This window comes from Manacus vitellinus, unplaced genomic scaffold (assembly GCF_001715985.3).
Source record: "Manacus vitellinus isolate BGI_N305 unplaced genomic scaffold, ASM171598v3 scaffold_21_pilon, whole genome shotgun sequence".
In the NCBI taxonomy this organism is placed as follows: domain Eukaryota; kingdom Metazoa; phylum Chordata; class Aves; order Passeriformes; family Pipridae; genus Manacus; species Manacus vitellinus.
The window spans coordinates 340,743-360,408 of NW_021939546.1; the positions used below are offsets into that span (position 1 = coordinate 340,743).

At 37.6% G+C, this 19,666-nt stretch overlaps 1 protein-coding gene across 4 annotated transcripts in view; it reads left to right on the forward strand.

Moving 5' to 3' along the window:
* The window catches only part of BCAR3 (BCAR3 adaptor protein, NSP family member), a 69,937-nt gene that overhangs the window by 31,704 nt on the left and 18,567 nt on the right, over window positions 1-19,666 (forward strand). For 3 of the 4 annotated variants that reach the window (XM_018072078.2, XM_018072079.1, XM_018072080.2), the window contains one exon: window positions 2,361-2,400. In XM_018072078.2, the coding sequence (XP_017927567.1) occupies window positions 2,361-2,400 (40 nt within the window). Of the gene's footprint in view, window positions 1-2,360; window positions 2,401-16,976; window positions 17,100-19,666 lie in introns of those variants that run through there. The other variant, XM_018072081.2, reaches the window with a different exon arrangement.

Here is a 19,666-nt window from a genome sequence, read left to right on the forward strand (position 1 = left end):
AGTTAGTTTTATTTTGTTGGATTCTAGTTATTCGAGCTAACTGCTTAACCTGGTTTTTTGCATATAATGTATGATGGTATTGTGGTGTCATCTAATGAAAGGAAAATGCAGTAGTTAATTTTTACCCTTAGTTGCTGCACATCAGTTAAAGTTACCATCCCTCGAAAATAACTTCAAAAAATTAGCACAAAATGAAGGCTTACACAGCAAAGGCAGATGGGGAGAGAGAGGGGTAGATCTGCTTGGAGACAGGTATCTGAGGTGAACATCTTTTTATATGGCCTGTACTTGTGATGAATTGCAGGGTTTAATACATTTTGTTGTTGGCCAGCTTACCAGATAAAATATTATAGTACTTGTGAAAATACTCGTTACACCATCATTTCCTAAAGCCAAAAATTTTCAAAGCACTTCTGTTGTGTGGATACTGAAGGAAATGGAGGTCACTTCTTTCCCCACTCTCTTCTGGATTTCCTGCTTTATATAGCAGTAATAAACTGTTTGGTCTTAAAGCTTTTCTACCTCTTTCATTTTGCTTTGGCTTGATCTGTCCTGAGGATCATTTGCCGTGTACCAGGGAACAGTGGGGTCTCTAGCAAGGCTAGTCTGCAGCAGTGGAGGTTGTAAATGCAGCCCATAACAAAATGTGCTCGCTGACAAAGTGAGCAGGTTTGTTCTTTTAGAGTGTGTTGTACATGCAGTGCTGGTAGACCCTTTGTCCTGAAAGATTCCACAGGCAAGTGAAGAACTAAACTGCAAAGTTTTTCAAAAGCACTTGGTACTGGCGCAACTTCCCACGGATCATTTGAATGTGAGAAGAATTCAGCCGTGCTTAATGACTTTGTCGAACTGATTAAGAATGGGATTTTTTTTTCCAGTCAAATTGCAAAGTGTTGAGAATGAAAATGTCTCTTCTGTTTAGGAACTTCCTTTTGTTTTTCCTCTGTGCTTCACCCCTGTTTTCTGTGGTATACTTGTACATATTTTACGTTCATACAGTTACCAAATTGCCCCTTCTTTGTATATTGCATAGGAAAAAGTTTAAAATGGTCCAACTTCTATTTCCATTGCATTTTCCAACTTTTTTTTTAACTAAACTGAGAATGAAACTTGATCCTTGATAAATATTGGGATAATATGAAACAGTAACATATGAAACAGCCTGAACAGCCGAGTACCATCATTTTATGGCCAGGGCTAAGAGGTGGGAAGGCTCAGTTTTGCCTCTGTATAGGTGTTCTGGATTAACAGCTGTTAGGGAACCAGGCTAAAAACTGAGTATAAAATAATAACATAGTTTCAGATCATGTGCAATTACATTCAAAACAACACAGGGAATTTAGAGACTGTTCTCTGGATTAATTCATTCCAGTGTAACCCAATTTCTACATTTCTTATTAGGTTTAGCTGCTTATTAGGTTTCCAGTGTTACATCATTGTAACAACTTGCACCAAGCAGGGTTCTGGTTCTAAACGTATAGGGTATGTGTTGTCCATGTGGCAAACTTGGTTGCTTTAACAAGTGCCTGATCCCTCTGTAAGTTTGGGTGTTTTTCTTTGTGCCTGTTGTATATTTGTATTTAAGGCCAACATCAAATATGTCATCCCAGGTTTTGTAGCAAACATCCAGTCATGTACTGCAAACTCTGACCTGCTAGTTCTCAAACAAATATACAAAGTGCTTTGAAATAGAAATAAACATATATTTTGTGTAAATAGTTGTAATTGATCGCAAAGCTCTTCATTTAGGCTTCTGTGCCCTTTGCCATCTGCCTGTATAGAAAACCTGTGATGAGAGCTTTTCTTTTTAAATTAGGGCAGTGGCTTTCAAATGATTGTAATGCTGAATTGGTGATAACTTTGAGAACTTTGTATATATAAAAAGTGAATGTGTTACTTTCTATTTTCTGTTAGCAGTGCCCTCTCACTGCTATCAGCAGCAGTAGCTTAAATGGGAAAACAAACAAGCAAAGAAATACATTCAGAATTCATTGAGGGAGCTCTCTTAAATTTATTTCAGATAATTTAGGTGGCATGTGTTTCAGCCATCTGTTGAAATTGCAAGATTGTTTTTTATTTGCTTAAAATGGTATAATTAACTTTATTCCCCAAATTAATTACTATTAGCTCTACTACCTGTTCTTCTAGAAGAAATGCATGATTTATATATTTGTTAAAAGATAGATAGCATAAGCCATGTAGCTCTAACACACATCTTTTAATGAAGATTTTAATGTGACCTAGTAGGTCTGTAGCTCATATGAATGCATCTCCAGTATGAAGTTGTATTTGGACTCACCATTTTTTTTTGTTTGTTTTTCTGTCCTGTCTTCCTCTCTCCTTGCCCCATTTTCTTACAGAGATCAGAATATTCTGGATCCTACTTTGGAATATGTTAAGGTAAGGTACAATTTCTTACTCTCAAAATATTTTATTGGTGTATATACTCATCACTGCCAGAGCATTTCCAGTCGTTTGTAGTTAACTAGTGCAGCTGTCTGTCTTTTGCTACAGAGATACTGATTATACATGTCCCACTGTTTCCTTAGTGCTTCAATGAAATACTTGTGGGAATTGTGCTTTGGGGGTAGGTTGTATTTTTATATTGGGTCTTCTTTACAGTTATGTGGTGACTACCTAAATTTTTGCTTTTGTTAACAGATTAAAAGAATCTGCATGTGTTGCTTATGGATTTCTGGGGAAGTAAAGGAACATATCTGAAAGTAGCATAAAAATGTCAGGTTCAGGTTTATGGTTTTAGCAATACAATTACTAACATTATGGTTAAAAATTCACTTCCGGTTCAAAAAGTAACTGGAATCCTGGAAAAATTGTGAGTTCTATTTTCCTTTTGTACAAGATCAGAGTGTGTACTTTGTTAGAGTAAATAAAAAATACTCTGGAGCATTCATAAATTTTGTTCAAAAATCAACCCTGGATTTGCAATATAGAAACTTTGGAAGAAGCCTTAGGGTTGTGATTCTGTACTGGCAATCTCTTGTAATGCTGTAATTTCTGCTGAATTAACACCTTTCAACATGTTTAAGTGAATATTGTTTCTCAGAACCTTGCAAGAATCTGGCTTATACATCATGTCTCTCAACAACGAGCTTCTCTAATTGTTGAGCTTTGTTCCCTGTCTTTTAGAAGTTTTCTGAGAAGTGTCAGATAAACACAGGTTATCCTTAACATAGGATATTTCTGTAGCTATTCATGCAAGTCTGGATTTCTCAGACACCTGAATTTCTGCTACAGGTTAGAGTTCAGGAGAGGAAGAGACTGAGGAGACCCAGTCTGGGTTTTGCAGCTGGAATTCCCTCTGTGGATGTTCACAGTTGAGGGAAATGGAGTTGAGGGAAGTCAATCTTAGGGTTCAGATTGATTGAAGAAGAAAGCTAGGAGAATGTGTTGATAGGGGCTTGTCACAGGAAAGTGCTGAGAATTAATTCATCTGAAAGTGTGTCAGGGTCATCTGCTGTACTTTCTGCTTAGGGTTGGGATGGATGTGGGAAGTAGGGTTTCAAAGAAGAGGAGGGGAAGAGCAGAACACAAAGGTCCGTGGAAAAGTGACTGCTGGAGGACTCTCAGAACAGCTGCTGGATTTCTGCTCTAAACAGTTAGCTCACTGTTGTGAGGTCCCTGGCCTCAATCCCAGCCTAAAGTTGGGATATGGGAAAGTAGCAGAGACAGAGAAGGCCAAAAGCCTTCTCAAGAGTGCTCTAGAAGAGGGGATGCCAGAGGCAACAATGTGGTGGACATGTTAATTGCTCCATTTAATTTACTATGTATCTTGCACTATGCTGTACAGAGTATGTTGTTACGGTTTTAATAATATGACCAAGTAGAAGGCAGAGGTATCATGTGCCAATTCATCAATATGTGTGTCTTGTCTTGTTGCAGCAAGTTCTATATTATAAATGTGGTTTCTGATCTTTTCAACTTTTCTAGCAGAAGCTTGTCTTGGACTCTTGTCAATAGCAGTGGTGTTAAGCTTAGTTATTAAAACTTTGATGTTGAGGAAGAAAGCCGGAGGAAAAGAGACATATGAGGGAGAACATAAGGGTTGCTATCCTCTTCTCTTCTTCCTTTTTCAGTTTTTCTTGTCTATATCTGTATCCTCAGTGAACTGTGAGTTTGGACCCTAGTTCAGTGATATTATAACAGGAATTCTAGACAAGAAATCTCAAACTACAACTTGGAAAAATATGCAGAAATTGTTTTCTAATAAATATAACTCCCCCAAACACTTTTTTGTCTTTCAAAGTCTGGGTTACTAACAAAACTTATTCCAGAAATGTGTTCTTACACAGAAAATGATCATAATTAAAGGAGGACTCTCATCAATAATTTGTTATCAGTTAACTCTAACTGTAAAAGATGTGCCTGAATTCATACTAACAGGATCTTGGACTCCCTTTGTTGGCTCAAGTTTCAGCAAGTATGTGTTCATTGTCTTCTGTAACTTACCTTATGTTAACTATTGTATTAATGTTTATAAATTTTCCAGATCCTTGAATAAATTATAATGGCAGTGTTAAGTCAGGTATAAACTGCAGAACACTAACCTGCTCATGCTGAAAAAATAGATTTCTGTAGCATCTCACAATGTTTATACCACCGTTGCCATTTGCACAAGTCTCTTTGATATATAGTCTGTGCATATGTAGTTTGAACAAGCAGGTAGGCTTTGACAGATGTTGTTTAAGTGGTGAAAAAAATGCCTTTAAGTGAAGAAGAGATAGTAAGAGAAGAGGGAGAAACGAGCACTTTTGGGAACCATATTTTGCTGATTTAGGATACTGAAGTTCTGAGCAACAGATTTATATTTCTGATGCCCAGGAAAATATAGTTAGGATTGTCTCTGAACAGAAAACTGTCAATTTACTGACTGGAAACATAAACTTGAGTGTGAAGCACATATGATGTACCAGTCATACGTAAGAACTAATGCTGAAACTAATTGTACACAGTCATGATACTGATTCTATTCAAACTGTAAAGAGAAGAGAGACTTTGGATTAATTTGCCTTGTTAAAAATTGCATTATCCTGAAAGTAATACATGGCACAAATTTAAGTTGTACTGCTGGTGCAGTACAAAATTACATTTGGCTGCTGGTGAGTCTACCCAGGAGTTACAATCCTGACAAACAAACTGTACTGTCAGGCCTTGAGGGCACTCGTTTCTAAGTGTCCTGGACAGCCTCACTTAGGACCTCCACCCACACCCACCCAGCAAAGGCTCCACCAGGCTGGAGCCTTCAAACCCTGCCCGAGTTGTTTAGGAGGTGTGCCTACCCCTAGTCCTGTTTCTCAAGTGCTGTGTGGGAAGCCCTGGACAGACCTTAGACCTGGCCTGTTACCTGTCTTGCCTGAGGCTCACTGGAATGTGATAGGACCTGTTGTCATCACTCTGCTCACCTTGCTTGCATCTTGTGCTGTGGGACTGCACCTTCTTGGTGAGCACTTTGGCCACCCTGTGCCCCCAGATCACCATTCCTTAGGGAGCAGCCCCACTGCTGTTGCTCCCTGACACACTAATTGTAGGTGACTGTTTGGAAAGATCAAATGTGATCAAATAGACGCCATTCTCATAACTGATCCACTTTATCAGGCTGCGCAGTCATACCTATTCTCCTTCAAGGCAAGCAGCTAGTTTTAAACTAGCTAGATTTAAAAAGTAATTTTACAAAACAAAGCTGGGCACAGAGCAGGCCCTGAAGCTTCATAGTTGCAAATTAGCACTGTTTCTGCAGTGATGCAAACATGCTACTGGAGTTTCTGGAGTCCCATAAAAAAGATAATACTTGTTTAGAATGTGCTCCTGCTGGGGAGTGATCAGAATCTCTTCAAAACTGGACTCTACTGTAAATAGAATGTGGAGAATTCATTCAGGCTTGAGGAAGAGTTAACATGGTTCTGGTTTTGATTCAGTGTGCTGGTTCACAGTGAAAAGTATATCATCATGTTTGTTGTGGCAGTAATGACTACAAACAGAGAAACTCATGGTAAACTTTGAAGCTGAGTGTATCAATTTGCTTTTTAACAAACCTTTCCTTGCTGGAATCTGGTGACTCAAAGTAATACAAATAAATCCTTGTATTCAGAAATACTCTGAACAGAGGAAAGGCAAAAAACCCTGTTTTTTCTGCTGTCTTGTTCTGTTCAAGATACAAGACAGAAAAGCACTAGTTATACTGCACTTTTTTTTTTTTGAGAATTCTCTATAGATGCACTATGGTTTCTAATTCTGTAATCTAAATTACAGTCACAAATGACAGTGTAGTTTACTACACCTTGAATATTGATGTATTGGTTCATTCGATACATAAAGAGAGCTAATTGTGCAAAAGCAAGTTCTAAGCGGGAGGAAAAAAGTACTGATTTGCTGGAGTCGGAGTACTGAAGTGTCCATATGGCTTCAGCCCTTCCTTTGTCTTTACAGTGCTGCTGAAACCATGGTCACAGTTAAATGGCTCTTTCAAAAAAACCTTTTATGGTAGAAGTGAAAACAGGCCAGACTGCTTTGAGTCAGGCTGCTACCCATGTCATGAAAGAGATTTAGGGACACAATAGCACGTTGTACATTCTGTGAGATTTTTACAAGTTTTATGAGCCAAATAATAGATCCATTGGTAGTCTCTGCAGGTTCTTCCCACACCCTGAGTCTGCACATCCACAGAACAGACTCCTGCAGCAGGGGAGAAAGAATCAAGTGCTTGCAGATTTGAGTGTGTCAGAGAACTTTTTGTGAGTCGTTTTGATCAAATTCATATGAACTAAAGATAGCTTTCTGTCCCATTCCTATTCACTATAAATACTTTAGGTTCTTTTTATAGAAGTCTGTGCTGTAATCATTGAAGCTATATCAGGGCAAAAAGAAAAAAAAAACAACTAGATTTCTCTCTTCCTTTCATGGAAACCTTTCGAGCATTTCCCGTGGAAATAGTGCTTAATAATTACAGAAATACATATCAGTGATGAGTTGATGAGTATTTCTATGACCTGAGGTTTTAGAGTTGTATTTTAATCCATTAGTGGAAAATTACAAAATTTATGACTGATTGTCTGCTCAGCATGGTCATGAGGGAAGTTTATATTTAGATTTGGACTTGGAAAAACCGTTGCTGCCCTAAGGAAGTTACAGCTGCAGAAAAACATTCTCTTGTGAAGTTCTGCTGAAAGATTGTTGTTTGTCTCAGCCCCATGGTGTTCATTTTTTCCCTATTTTTACAACTCCTTGATTTTGTTAGAAAGCAAACTGTCATAAAAGTTACCGTCATTTATCATGGCTTTGGTTAATGCAAGTGAAAATAAAATTTTGATGACATTCCAGGTTGTTGATCATTATCTGTAGCTTTGCAAGATAGGACAATGTTTTGTGGGTTTAATTCAACTTTAGGGAACTTGGATCAGTTGATGAGGTTTATTGATGCACAGTTTGTGTAGTTAATTGCACAAATTCATAATATTGTCGATGCCAATATGTGTGGGTGTTTGACTCTCGTTGTTCTTTTGGCTATGCCAAGAGGATACCATGGGAAGAGAATTACCAAAAGTAAAGTTTTTATGTGTGTATGTGTATTTGGGAAAGGTTGGGAAAAAATCTGTGTCAGCATGACAAGTAGCCACAGTTTGGGAAACAATTCTTCCTGATGACAATGAAATTACATTGCAAGCAGCCTTTTTTAGATGTGGAAATATATTAGCGAAATCCCCGCCTCACTGGAAAAGTTGCCAACTGCAGTATATTCCTGTTCATGCCTCATATCGCTCTCCTGCAGAGTCTTGCCTGTTGAGATGCGAGTTGTGACTTGTGAGCAGAAAGTCTGTGGGGTTTCTGTGTTGTCTGACAGTGTCCTGCATAAAGTACCTGAGCTGGGAGGAATGCCTGACGCTGAGGCACCACGCCATCAGGAGGTTCTTTTTGAATCCTTATGGTAGTTTGGGGATTTTTTTCCCCCACTTTTTGCAACTGCGGCAAGAGCAACAGTGTCACAGAAGGTGGAATTATCAGATGGAATGTATTTTGGTGAGGAGAAAGAGTATGCCCATGTGACTGACTTGGACTTTACACATCTCTTTGTCATTACAGATTTGTCGTCCAACTCAAAGATCATCAACGCTGTCAGTAATGTTTCAGTCAGAGATACTTACTTTTATTTCATGTTTCTAGCTTAGCAGGAACTGAAGCTAAAATATCACAACATCATTCCACAGCAGTTGCTTCTTGTATACAAGCTGTGTAATTCAGAAATATAAGATTCTGTTAGAGCCGATCTGATGTTAAATACGTGTCATTTTCTGTCTGACAAAAACTTCCGCTTTGATTCTTGGTGAGTGGTTGCTGGTTATACACTGCCCTCTGCTGGAAATGAAACACTGTAACTCGATATTTTTTTAATCAAGTAATGGCTGTTACAATCACATTTCTCATAATAATTTCATTGTAACTTTCGTAGTTAAAACACTTTTGGAAGTTTGTTGCTTTTTTTCTCAAGGGGCCCGTAATGGGGGGGAATTTTTCCTCTCCTCTCTGTCATTAAGTTACAGAAGTAGGTCTTGAGGGAACTTGAGAATTTTTTTGTTGTGTGTCACTGAGATTGTTAGAACAGGTGTTCTGATTAGTCCAAAACCTCCAGCAAAAGAGATTCCATAGCCTCCCAAGATAATCTATTCTGCCTTCCAAACCAAAGTAGTCTAATGGTCTTTTCATTGTTACTGAGGAAAAGTTTTTCCTAAAATGGGATATTTTGCACATAGAGGTGGGCTTTTTTGGTTGGTTGGGTTTTGTTTGGGTTGGGGTTTGTTGCCTTTTTTTTTTTTGTCCATCTGTCTTCTCTTGGTTACCTTTATTTAATTTTCTAGTGGGATAAGTTTTGGCTGTTGCAAGAAGTTGGACAAAGCATCTTGTCATTTACTTTTAATCCTATTCTGGTAACAGTAAAATTTCAGGTAGTAGAATTTTTTCTTCAGCGTTATACTGGGCTTGTTTCTTACAACTTGTGCCCTTTCTCTACCTAGAAAGGGCAATGATATCTTTAAGTATGTATGATAATTATTCCTAAAATATCCTTATTCATCAACCAATTATAAAATGCAAAAAGACTTAAGGGGATACATGTGTAATTAAAATTTAGAAGCTCTCAAGCAGTTAATTCCCCTAAAATCAGGGTGAGAATCTTGCCCTGTTTATTTGGAGTTAAGGAAAACTTGTTTTATTTGATATAATGCAGTTATCCATAATTAGTGATGAAATCTTACGCTCAAGTTTGAGTATTTTCTAATGTTGAATTTTGTTTGACCAACAGGCTCATCTCTGAAAATATGGTTGAGTCAGCAGTTCTGTAATCTATTGGGTGCAAAGTGATGATAAAATCTAAGCTGATGTTTGCAGTGAACTGTGCAGGAAGTGGGATTCTACAGCTCTGCAAGACAATGTACCCTCAGTGTACTGTCCTAGTTCATGTTTCCCTAGTAGAGAGAATCCAAGTTAGCTTATTACTGTTTGGAGCTTTTTGCTGTTTCCCAGCCCCCAATTCCTGAATGACCTTATTAGCTTTAAGATCTGTAGTGGGGTTTTTGATGGATTTTTTTTTTCTTTTTCCTTTGTTTGAGTTTTTGTTTGTGGGTTTGTTGGGGTTTTTTTAACATATTGGGAGGAGGGATTTTTTTTTTTCTTTGTGAATGATAATCCTTATATGAATTGAGTCCAGTGGAGAGTGGCTTTCTAATTATTCTGACCTTTATTGTAAAGTCTTTTAACTGTGGCTCTTGCATTCCCTTCTCCTGATGCTGAAATGGAGTTTAGGATATTTATCTTATAGAACATCTTCTGTAGTGCTGAGTATGCTTTGGTAAATATAGAATGCAGATAATTCATAGAGCAGCAAGCATTCTCTCTGTTTAATGGTTAATCTTACATCGTGTCCTGTTGTGGATTTGACCCTGTTAATGTCTGTATTCTGCTTCTTCTATTATCACTCATTAACTCTTAAATGATCTGGAGTCATCAAAAGCCACTGCATGCACTGAGATTGCACCACGTTTTGAGTTGAAAACTATAAAATTATATAATTTGTACTTATTTCCTTGGCACCAGTAGTAATACCAGTGGCAGTAGCTACTTAGTTGACTTTTTCAGTCCCTTTGTTAGATGATCAGTAACTACTATCAAGTCTTGTTTGTAAGATGGCATAAGCTGGAATTCTTACACCTTTCAGTTTTCTTCTATATACATGTGTGAGTCGGTCTGTATATATAGAAAATGTGTGAGTGCCACACATAATTTTATTTGTTTTCATGAGGTATTTAACAGTTAATAACATCAAAGATCTGGCTACAGTTTGCCATCTTTTCTGTTCATCTTTTTGTAACTGTTGCTGAGCTGTGTCTCTTGGAATACTTATTTTTCTATTAATTTTGGGCTTTCAGGATTGTTCCACAGGAACTATGTTACTGATGATGTTGGATTCTTTCATAGTCTAGAAGATGGACTGGGCCATATAATTAATATATTTATATTTAACTCGTTCATGCAACACCGTACTAAAGTTGATCTTTCAGTGTCTAAAGCATATGAACCGCAAGGGGGAGTGAGTATATAGTGTGTGGAAAGCAGATGATGATGATGATTATTATTATTATTAAGCATTTTGGGTCCTCTTACTGATAAAACCTAGGGACGTAAAGCTCCTAATCCCTCAGAGCTGTGTTAATAGATAATAATTAGAGTAAGACTGGAACACTGTGTGTGATCTGTACATCTTGCCTCTTTTTGGAGACACACTGTTTAGATAGACTTTAGCCTATGGAGGGTGCAGCAGAAGGAGCATTGGGACATTTCAGCTGTGATAACATCTGTTGATATGTGCTGTCAAAGGAACAGGTTGGTCTGATGTTTTTGTATGTCAGATACTTCTAGAAAATAAGAACATCTCCACAAATAATGGAGTATAATATTATGATGGCTGTCTAGAATATCCAGAGATAATTTGCCTCCATGTCCTCAAATCCTTGTGTTAATAAAACATAGAAAGGGACTTTTGAAAAGCTGAGCTCAGACAGAGCCTAAGTGACTTGTAAGCTTTATTTTTGAGTGCTACACATCTGAAATATACATTCTTGGGATAGAAGGAAAGTATTTTAGGGCATTCAAGAGTTTTAGATAAATAAACTGATATTTTAAAATTGACCATTTACCCTGGCGAAGTAGCAGAATTTTTTCATCTTTGAATTCTATTTGAAGTTGGTGTAAATCTCACACAAAAAGCACTTTACTTTGATAGGGCTGGGGAGGCTTTCAAAAACAGAAGTCTGAAGTTAGCATTTGTGTTAATGGCTTACTTTCTGTGTGAGAGAGAGCTCTTGTACGCTGACCACCAAAGCTAGTTTGACTAATGACAGCTAAGTCAGCAGGAAAGAAAGTATTAGCCATAAACTGTGAACTAATTCTGAACAAAATAGGAAATTCATGCCTTTTCAAAAACTTTTTATTTTCCCAATCTAAGGAATAAATTGAATTAAATACAGGTGGGACATAACAAAATTGTTTCCTGTTTGTACGTGGGTTGGCAAACAGTAGATGGAGCTCAAGAATATGTATGCTAGTTTTTGGTAGGATCAGTAAAACCTGCTGGTGGATTCATAATAGTAAGTTGGCTAGTAGGAAAGCCAGACATACTGCCAGTTGACTTTGAAAAGATCTGATCTTTTATAACTAGAGCATACAAATCTCAAAAGTATTTGGATGTCTTAAAGTGCAAATTAGAACCTAATAGGAAGCTCATAAGCAGATTGGGCGTTTATTTCTTGTAGCTGCCAATCTGGGTTTTTATATGAGGCAGATTTTCAAAGAGATTTATTCAAGCAACAGTGTAAACTAAATAGATGCAAATTCTGTTTTCTCACTATTCCTGTACAACTGCAGTGTATTTCTGAGCCTGCCTCACGGAACCACGATAGAGAGGAGGAAGAAATTACTCTGACCTCTCCCATACCACACCTGTGCAATGCAAACAAGTGGAATTACAACTGCAGATCTGTCTGTTGATTTATGTTTAGAAGCTGCACCAACAACAGCTTGCAGGAAGTGAGGTTATACAAGAGAACATGAAAGAGTCAGTTCTGTTAAGAATTGACACAGGAATGGTTCGACATGAGCTGGGTGGTGGGACTTCGTGAACCTGTAGATGTTTGAGTTAGGAACAGATAAAAATAAGCTACACTCTCTGACAGTGTTGTCATCCCCTTTCTTCCACTTATTCTACACTTTAAAAGCTGTTCAGCTGTAAACAGTTGGGCACTACCTGTATTTGGAGGCATCCCCCATGGAGTATTGTTAGAGGTCATGGGCCTTATCTGAAGGACTTAGTACAAAAACTAAATGGTAGTGGGCATTGTGAGGATGTTTGTGTGGACAAATTATTTAACAGTTGTCCCCTGTTTCCTGACTTTTCCTTCAATTAAAAATAACTAGTTATAGAGAAAACATGTATTAAACGAAGAAAGTTTCAACTGAAGATTTAAGTGCTTTGATTTTCTTTTGTTGTTTTTTTTTTCTTTCAAATTTTATTCATATTGGACTTTATTACAACCTTACAGGTGCCATTTTGTAGGCATGGAGACTCAAACCCATAGTTAGGCTGTGCATGTTCACTGTGTGACCACGGGACACGTCTGTGTTCCATCTGACGTCACTCGATCAGCAACAGTGAGCCGAGTGCCCTGGATTGGCTGCGTGCTGCATCAAATCAGATGGATGTTGTTGACCCTTGTACAGTACACCATGCCTTCTTTCATTTACAGCTGGCTTCCTGCCTGGACTGTTTACTTTCATTTAGTGGAGTGAAATCTAAAGCATTACATGTATTTCACTGAATACTGTTAGGCTGATTTGAATGCTTAAATGATTTGTTGATGTAGTACAAAGTGGCAAGCCACCAATTCCTTCATCCAATTTAGCCTGAAATTATTTTTCTTTCTCTAATATGAATCACAAATGAAATAATTCTGTATATGAATTATAAGCACTTCCCTGAGCATGACTAGTGTTTGGTTCAAAATAACTTCTTGTAGCTCTGCAGACCATTTTGATAACTTCAGACTACTTGTGAATTTTCAAGCATTTATATTTATACGGAATTTGGTTGTTTTACTTTAGCCACTTAAAACTTTAAAGCCAAATAAGGGGTTTTGGGGGGTTTTTTTGGTGATGAGATAAAAAGAAACCAACACCTGCAAAAGCAATTATTCCTACATTTTATCTTGTTTAACCTGTACAACTAAAGCAGCCCAAGAGGATTCCCCTTGAACAGGTTCACACCATCCCATGTAAGGACCTTGAACTCCTGTGCTGTGAGTGGAGCTGGACAGAGTTTAGGTCTGTCAAGGGAACACTGAGTAACTGTAATTAAAACCAGACCATGAAAACACCCTAAATAACTCTAGAGACTTTGTAATAACAGATGGGGTTAGCAGAGACTACTTATTTTTCTTCCTGATAGACCATTAGGAACTCGGCACAGAATATATGTTCAAGTGTCCTTGAACTCATGTGGCCTTGAATTCTATGAACTTAGAAATCTTTTCTTAATAAGCTTAGTTATCAAAATTATCAAAAATACTTTCACCAACCATTCTTAGAAACAGATGAAGGGATTATCAGACATGTTAAGATTCTAGGTAAGAATCTTTGAAAACAAAGAAACAAAGCTGATGGTTGATCTTTTGGTGCTGGAGAGCATTAGAAATACATCATAATAGATGACTTAGCAAAAGGATTGTGTTTGATGTTTTTAAGCTACAAGAAACAGCTGGTTTATTTCTCATGTGCAGAGTCTAAGAACCTGAAGTACCAGCAAAAAATTGAAGGACAGGAGAGTGAAAATGGGGCCAAACCATCCTCTGTTTCTCTGAGTCAGTAATTAAAAATGTAAATCTTACCTATGTATGAAGCATAATTTCCAGCAGCCTGAAGGCTGTCCTCAGTCATGCTGGCTGAAAACAGCTCCATGATAGCCATCAGTGCAGGAAATACCATACTATTTCCCAGAGCTTTCTCACATACTCTTTGAGATTCCTTCCACTAATCTTAATTTTCATACTGCTGCATCCCAGTGTCACGTAAAGGTTGCCATCCATTGAACTATGTGGGCAGAAGTCACATTAACCTTTAATAAAAAGAAAAATCCCATTAGTTTAGTTTTTAAAAAATTAAATTCTCTATCTAAAGTATCCTCTTTCCTTTAAGTTATACTGTTGATAAAAAGCTACAGCTGTTATATGAAATAGTACAGTATTATTTTTTAAGGTTCATTATTTCTGGCATTCTCACAACATACATAATTTTTGATTCTTTACTTCATTACAGACAGGAAATAAGGAGCTGGCAATTACCATTTGTAATTTATACTCTGCTGTTCATGTTGAGCTGGGAGTGTAACATCTAAACTTTTTTCAAAACTGTTTAGTAGCAAACCTTTCAAATGAAAAATAGGTACATCCACACTGAATACCTATTAGGCCAAATTTGCTTTCCATATTGAGCTGTGCTATTCCCATTGAAGGAGGGAGATTTTGCCTTTTTTTTTTTTTTTTACCCCATAAAGAACTACTTTTTGAAACTTTTAATTCTTTTCAGAACAGAAGTGTCCCACCTTATTTTGCATTGCTAAATCAAGTTGTTTCTGCTGCCAAAAATAGATCAGTCGTCCTAATAGCCCTTCTTGTCCCCTGCTGTAGTTTGAGTTGCTTGTCTTGATAGTTTTTGTTCGTGATATTCCAAGTGAAACCTTAGTGTGTTGTGCAGTGATACTAATGCTGTCTTGTCACCATTATAAAGAAAAAATGCCTTGACTGATGCAGTCTTCAATTTCCTTTCCCTTTTTATCATTCCCCCTCTTCTCCCCCCCTCCCTTTTTAAAATTGGATTAGGGTGTTATTATGAGAACTTTTGATGAATTCTTCAAAAATACAGTCCTTGATGAGATGTCCTGCCACAGTATCAAAAAGCTTCAGACCAGAAACAAGAATCACAGTTGAGGCTTTTGTGTTTGGAGTTCTATAGGGTATCTTTTAATCTTCTCTTCTCTGACTACCTACTAAAGCAGTCCTGTGGATTTCCTCAAAGTGGAAAAAGAACTCAAAGTAAATTAAAATATGCTGCAGCACAGAGCAAAGAGAAGAGGAGGGTAGTTTCACAGTCATATTATCTACTCATTCATTGTTTGAGTTTGTCATAAACTACTGGATAGGCATTTCCTCTCCCCAGCTCTACAGCAGGACTCCATCTACAAAGTCAGTATTTTCAGCTCCTTTTCTGACCAGTCTTTTATCCTTTTTCTTGACAGGTTTATCATTTTACAGACCATTTAATATTCTGTTCTTTTATTTCCTTTTCTCAAAAGAACACAGGCATAGCATCTCCTACACATCCCAAGTAGTCTGACCAGCTTTGTGAGCATTCTGGTTTTAGTAATTTGGTGCTAGGTACCTGCAAACCTTAGGTAGTCAGACAGGAAAGAGAACTTTACACATCACACTTCCTTTTCCTTGTTATTAACCCTGTGGTTTCCTTTTCTTTTTGGATAAGCACTCTATATCCCATTTCCCTTGAAAGACAGTGCACATTTTATGTCCTTTTTCTACTCAGTGCTGCTGCTTGGTTTATGTGCCAAGTTCCATTGCTGGGTCCAGGCACTGAGGGCACTTCACATTGTTCAGGCAGTGTAGGAAGGAAGTATAATTAGGTGAGAAGTATTGCCTTGCAAGTAATACCTGAGGACATCAATAAGCATTTAATGTATATACCCTCCTAATTATCTAATATATTTGTTGCTGATGAAAAAGACAAGTGACTATTAATTTACCCGTGTTTTGGGATTAATTTATTCCCAGTCTAAAATCTGAAATATCTGTGACTTCTGGATTTTTTTCATACCACCCAGGTAGTAAGTGATTGATCTCTTCAAAGTTTCTCCTTCCTAAGTGCTACAGGTTTTCTTGTACCCCTCAGTCCAGTCCATCTTGTTTCCTTTCACCAAGTCTATTAACTGGGCTGCTATCAAGGAGATGTCTTGTCTCTTACAGCTATTATAGTTACCCAAGCTTTTTGCCTTGGTTCTTGAGAGGGCCTTGAGGTTTGTAGGACAGTCTTTGCTGATGAGCAGTTTGCTGACCAGTCAAGCTATGGACTATGCTGTACAAGGAAATAGAATCAAAGGCATAAATAAAACTGCTGCTTTTTATTTTGTTACAGTGCTTACTTTTACTTTGCCAAATCAGACCTATTCATGAATTCAATTCTTTCTCGAGCACTTTGCACAGTCCCAGGGGACTATCACCAAGCTAAAGCTGTCCACTGATAGCTTTCAATGCTAAAGGTACCTTGGCTGCACCACTAATACTGACTATGCTGACAGGGTTGGTTTTCTTGCTATTTTTTCCAAGGACTGTTTGCCAGAAGCTTCCTAATTAAAAATAAACAGATTTATCATTTTACTTGGTTACCGAAGCTCAGAGGATATAATTCTTACAGTCATCAAACAGTAATCATCTGCTTTTCCTCTTCTTTTTTTTCTTTTATGTGTATATTATTGATGGTGCAGGCAGAGATGTTGCATGATTGAGCTGGAGCAACTGATTAAGCCTTTACCAGCACAGGGAGACAGCCAGGTATTGTAACTCATCGAGAAGTTTGCCTTGTGCTGTTAGCTTAAATGCATCTCTGAGCCAGAGGATACCAAGAGGAGCTAGGATTTCACTGGTGAGTGAAGCAGATCACATGAGGATTCTGGCACTCTCTCTATGGCATGCTGGAAGCAAGTGTGCCAGCGGTCACTGAATTGATAGTATCAGCTTCAGCTGTGGAAAGTGTCCTGCATGATATGTGAGTAGGGGGGTGTAGCGGCTCTGGTAGGCAGTGGTGATACTAAAGAGCTTGCTTAAACCTCAGGAAACTGCTAGTAGTGACTGTTTATCTTCAGTCTTGAGGAACCACAAGCAGCAGAACCAAAAATGCCGAAGGATTATAATGTTTTTCAAATGCTGATTGCAGCACTTTGCTGCTTTTATCATCGTAAGTCTGTTATCAGAGTCAAGGTAGGTGCTCTTTTTCAGTAACAGTGTGCTAGTCAGTAATGCTTTTGGTTTTTGTTTAGAAGTGTTTGGTTTTATATCATGGTTGGGTACAGTGTGTTTCTGAACTTCTAAAGAACACCTTTAGAATTTACCATTGTCTCAGGGAGAATCTTAAACAACTTGTTGTTTTATAAGCCTGAAGCTGACTGTCTTTATGTTTAGGCACTAAGTTAAAAATGCCCTGGTTTTGGACTTGCTGAGGAGAATTTTAGCAAACTTTCAAGTTTTCAGAATTTAACTGATCAGACCTAACTTTTTCCATGGACTTAGTAAAAACATAGGCAGTTGTGCTCAGGAGCCCAGTCTTTTTAAGCACTTCAGAAAATTTTGGATTTTTCATTGTATTTTAGCATTTTTTTAATTGCAAGATACACAAAATCATGTACACATAGGATGGTTTGGGTTGGAAGGAATCTTCAAATGTCATCTAGTCCAATCCTCCTGCCATGGGCAGGGATATCTTTGACTGTATGCAAAAATGCATTATATGCACTATATGCACAGGAAAAGCCTTCATAAACATTTTCAGCCCCACTTACAGAAGTCTCTAAGTGACTTGGGAATTGTATTCATGTGAGGTATCTGACTACTTGAGGATCTGTGAACTACACTTAAGCATTTAAATCTTTTTATTAAGATTTATATGTGAATTGTTCTTTGACTACTACTGTGTCAGCTCTGTAAGTCACTGTGTATTTGTGTATAGGTTTTCTGGAGCACTTGCAATGAGGAAGGATGTGAAGGATCTTCTGGCCTGTTAGCTTTCCAACTTCAATGGAGGCACTTAAAAGCTGGGAACAGATGCCCCCTTCTCTCTCCTTCAGTGATTTAGCCTTTTGACTGTCCATTTCTGAACATGAGGTGTGGGGCTCAGTCTTCTGGGCACACTGAAAAAGTGACTCTGATCAGATTGACTTCTCAGAAGTTATCATCACAGTAGAGTGCTAAAGATGCTCTATTGTGCTGTAATTAATTTTCATTCCTGTTTTAAGCATAAGGCTTAATTCTTCTAAAACCTTTTAAATTACATTGGGTTTTATCATTTGCTCTCAGGACAGTTAGAAAACTTATTATTGACCATGCATGCCCTTTGTTTAACTTGGCATGAATTTCTGATACCTAAAATAACAGTGATGTTGTCATGGCAACTTTCCATTTAGTCTAATCCATATAGTCTCTAGAGAAACAGAAACATTAATAGTGTTTGCTGTATGGAGGGTAAAAAATAAAACCTCTTACGTAGAAACAAATTACAGTTGGGATCTTTAAAAATAAGGTTCTATTTAAAGAGATTTGCAGCATTTAAAATAGACTTGAATGCATGTGTTCCAGTATGCAGATTTAGCATTAGTTGAATCTGATGAACTGCTATATTAAGAAGTTTGGATAGTAGGGAACTGGGGTGCATTTGCTGAAGAGAAAGTGGCTGTAGGTATAGAAATACCTGGTGGTCAAATGAAGTAAGGTGTGAACCTCGGGGCCAAATGGTGTGACTTCTGTGAAATGCCAGAGGGCCTGGGATGATATGAACAATAGGATGGTATGAAGTGAAGCTGTCATATTTTTTAATTTTTTAAAACATAGCATTTTAAGCAAAATCAGTTTGCGTAATTAGATGAGGTTAATTCCTGGTTTAGGTAGGAATTACAATTCTAATGAAATACCAGATTGTTCCACAAATAAATATGCTGAAGTCCACGGCTACCTCTGAGAAATTCAGATTTTTTGCTGCATTGAGATAAATTCATTATGTTGCCCAGCTGAATTGAAAACAGTATGTGGCCAAGCTCAGAGATGTCTTGTTGTGTCCCATCAAAACACAGGAAACAGTACAGCACTTGAGCAGTCACATTTTGCTGCACTTAATTGTAGCATGTGAAATTAGGATCTCAACAGCAGATGTTTGATTTATTTTCCCATGCATTAATAGAAAATATAATGATCAGTCTAGAACATCTCATCTCATTGACTCATTCTTCAATTGTGATGTGTCAGTACCTTTTATGGTCCCATTTGGTTTTTATAGCTGTTTGCTGTCAAGGACAGCTTTTACATTTGAGGAAAATAAAGAGAAACTTCAAGGTAAGGAGCTCCTGTTTGTGCTGAAAAAAAAAGAAAGTGAAAATACTAAATTGTGACTTACACCACTTCCAAGCCAAAATACTGTTCTTTAAATTTTCATTTTTTGGAAGAGAATTAAGCTAAGACTAAATCAGTGATATATGTTGACTTAAAAAATGTAGAGATCTGAATTTATTAATAAAGTCAGCTTTGCCACAAGACGAGGTTTTTTTAGTACTAGTCAGTATGGTTGTCTTGATCAGAGGGGGAAAGACCTTGTTCTCTGCTATGATTCACCCTCAGCTGAAGCTGTGCAAGAGGGGAAAACCACTCCAGTTATCGGGACTGCCAAGTTTTAAAACTTCCAGCACGTTGATGTAGCTCATTACTGGGTGATGTACTAATGCTATGAATGTGATGTGAGTAAGCAGCTTTTTATAAGAAGCTACTTACTGCAAGTGCCATCT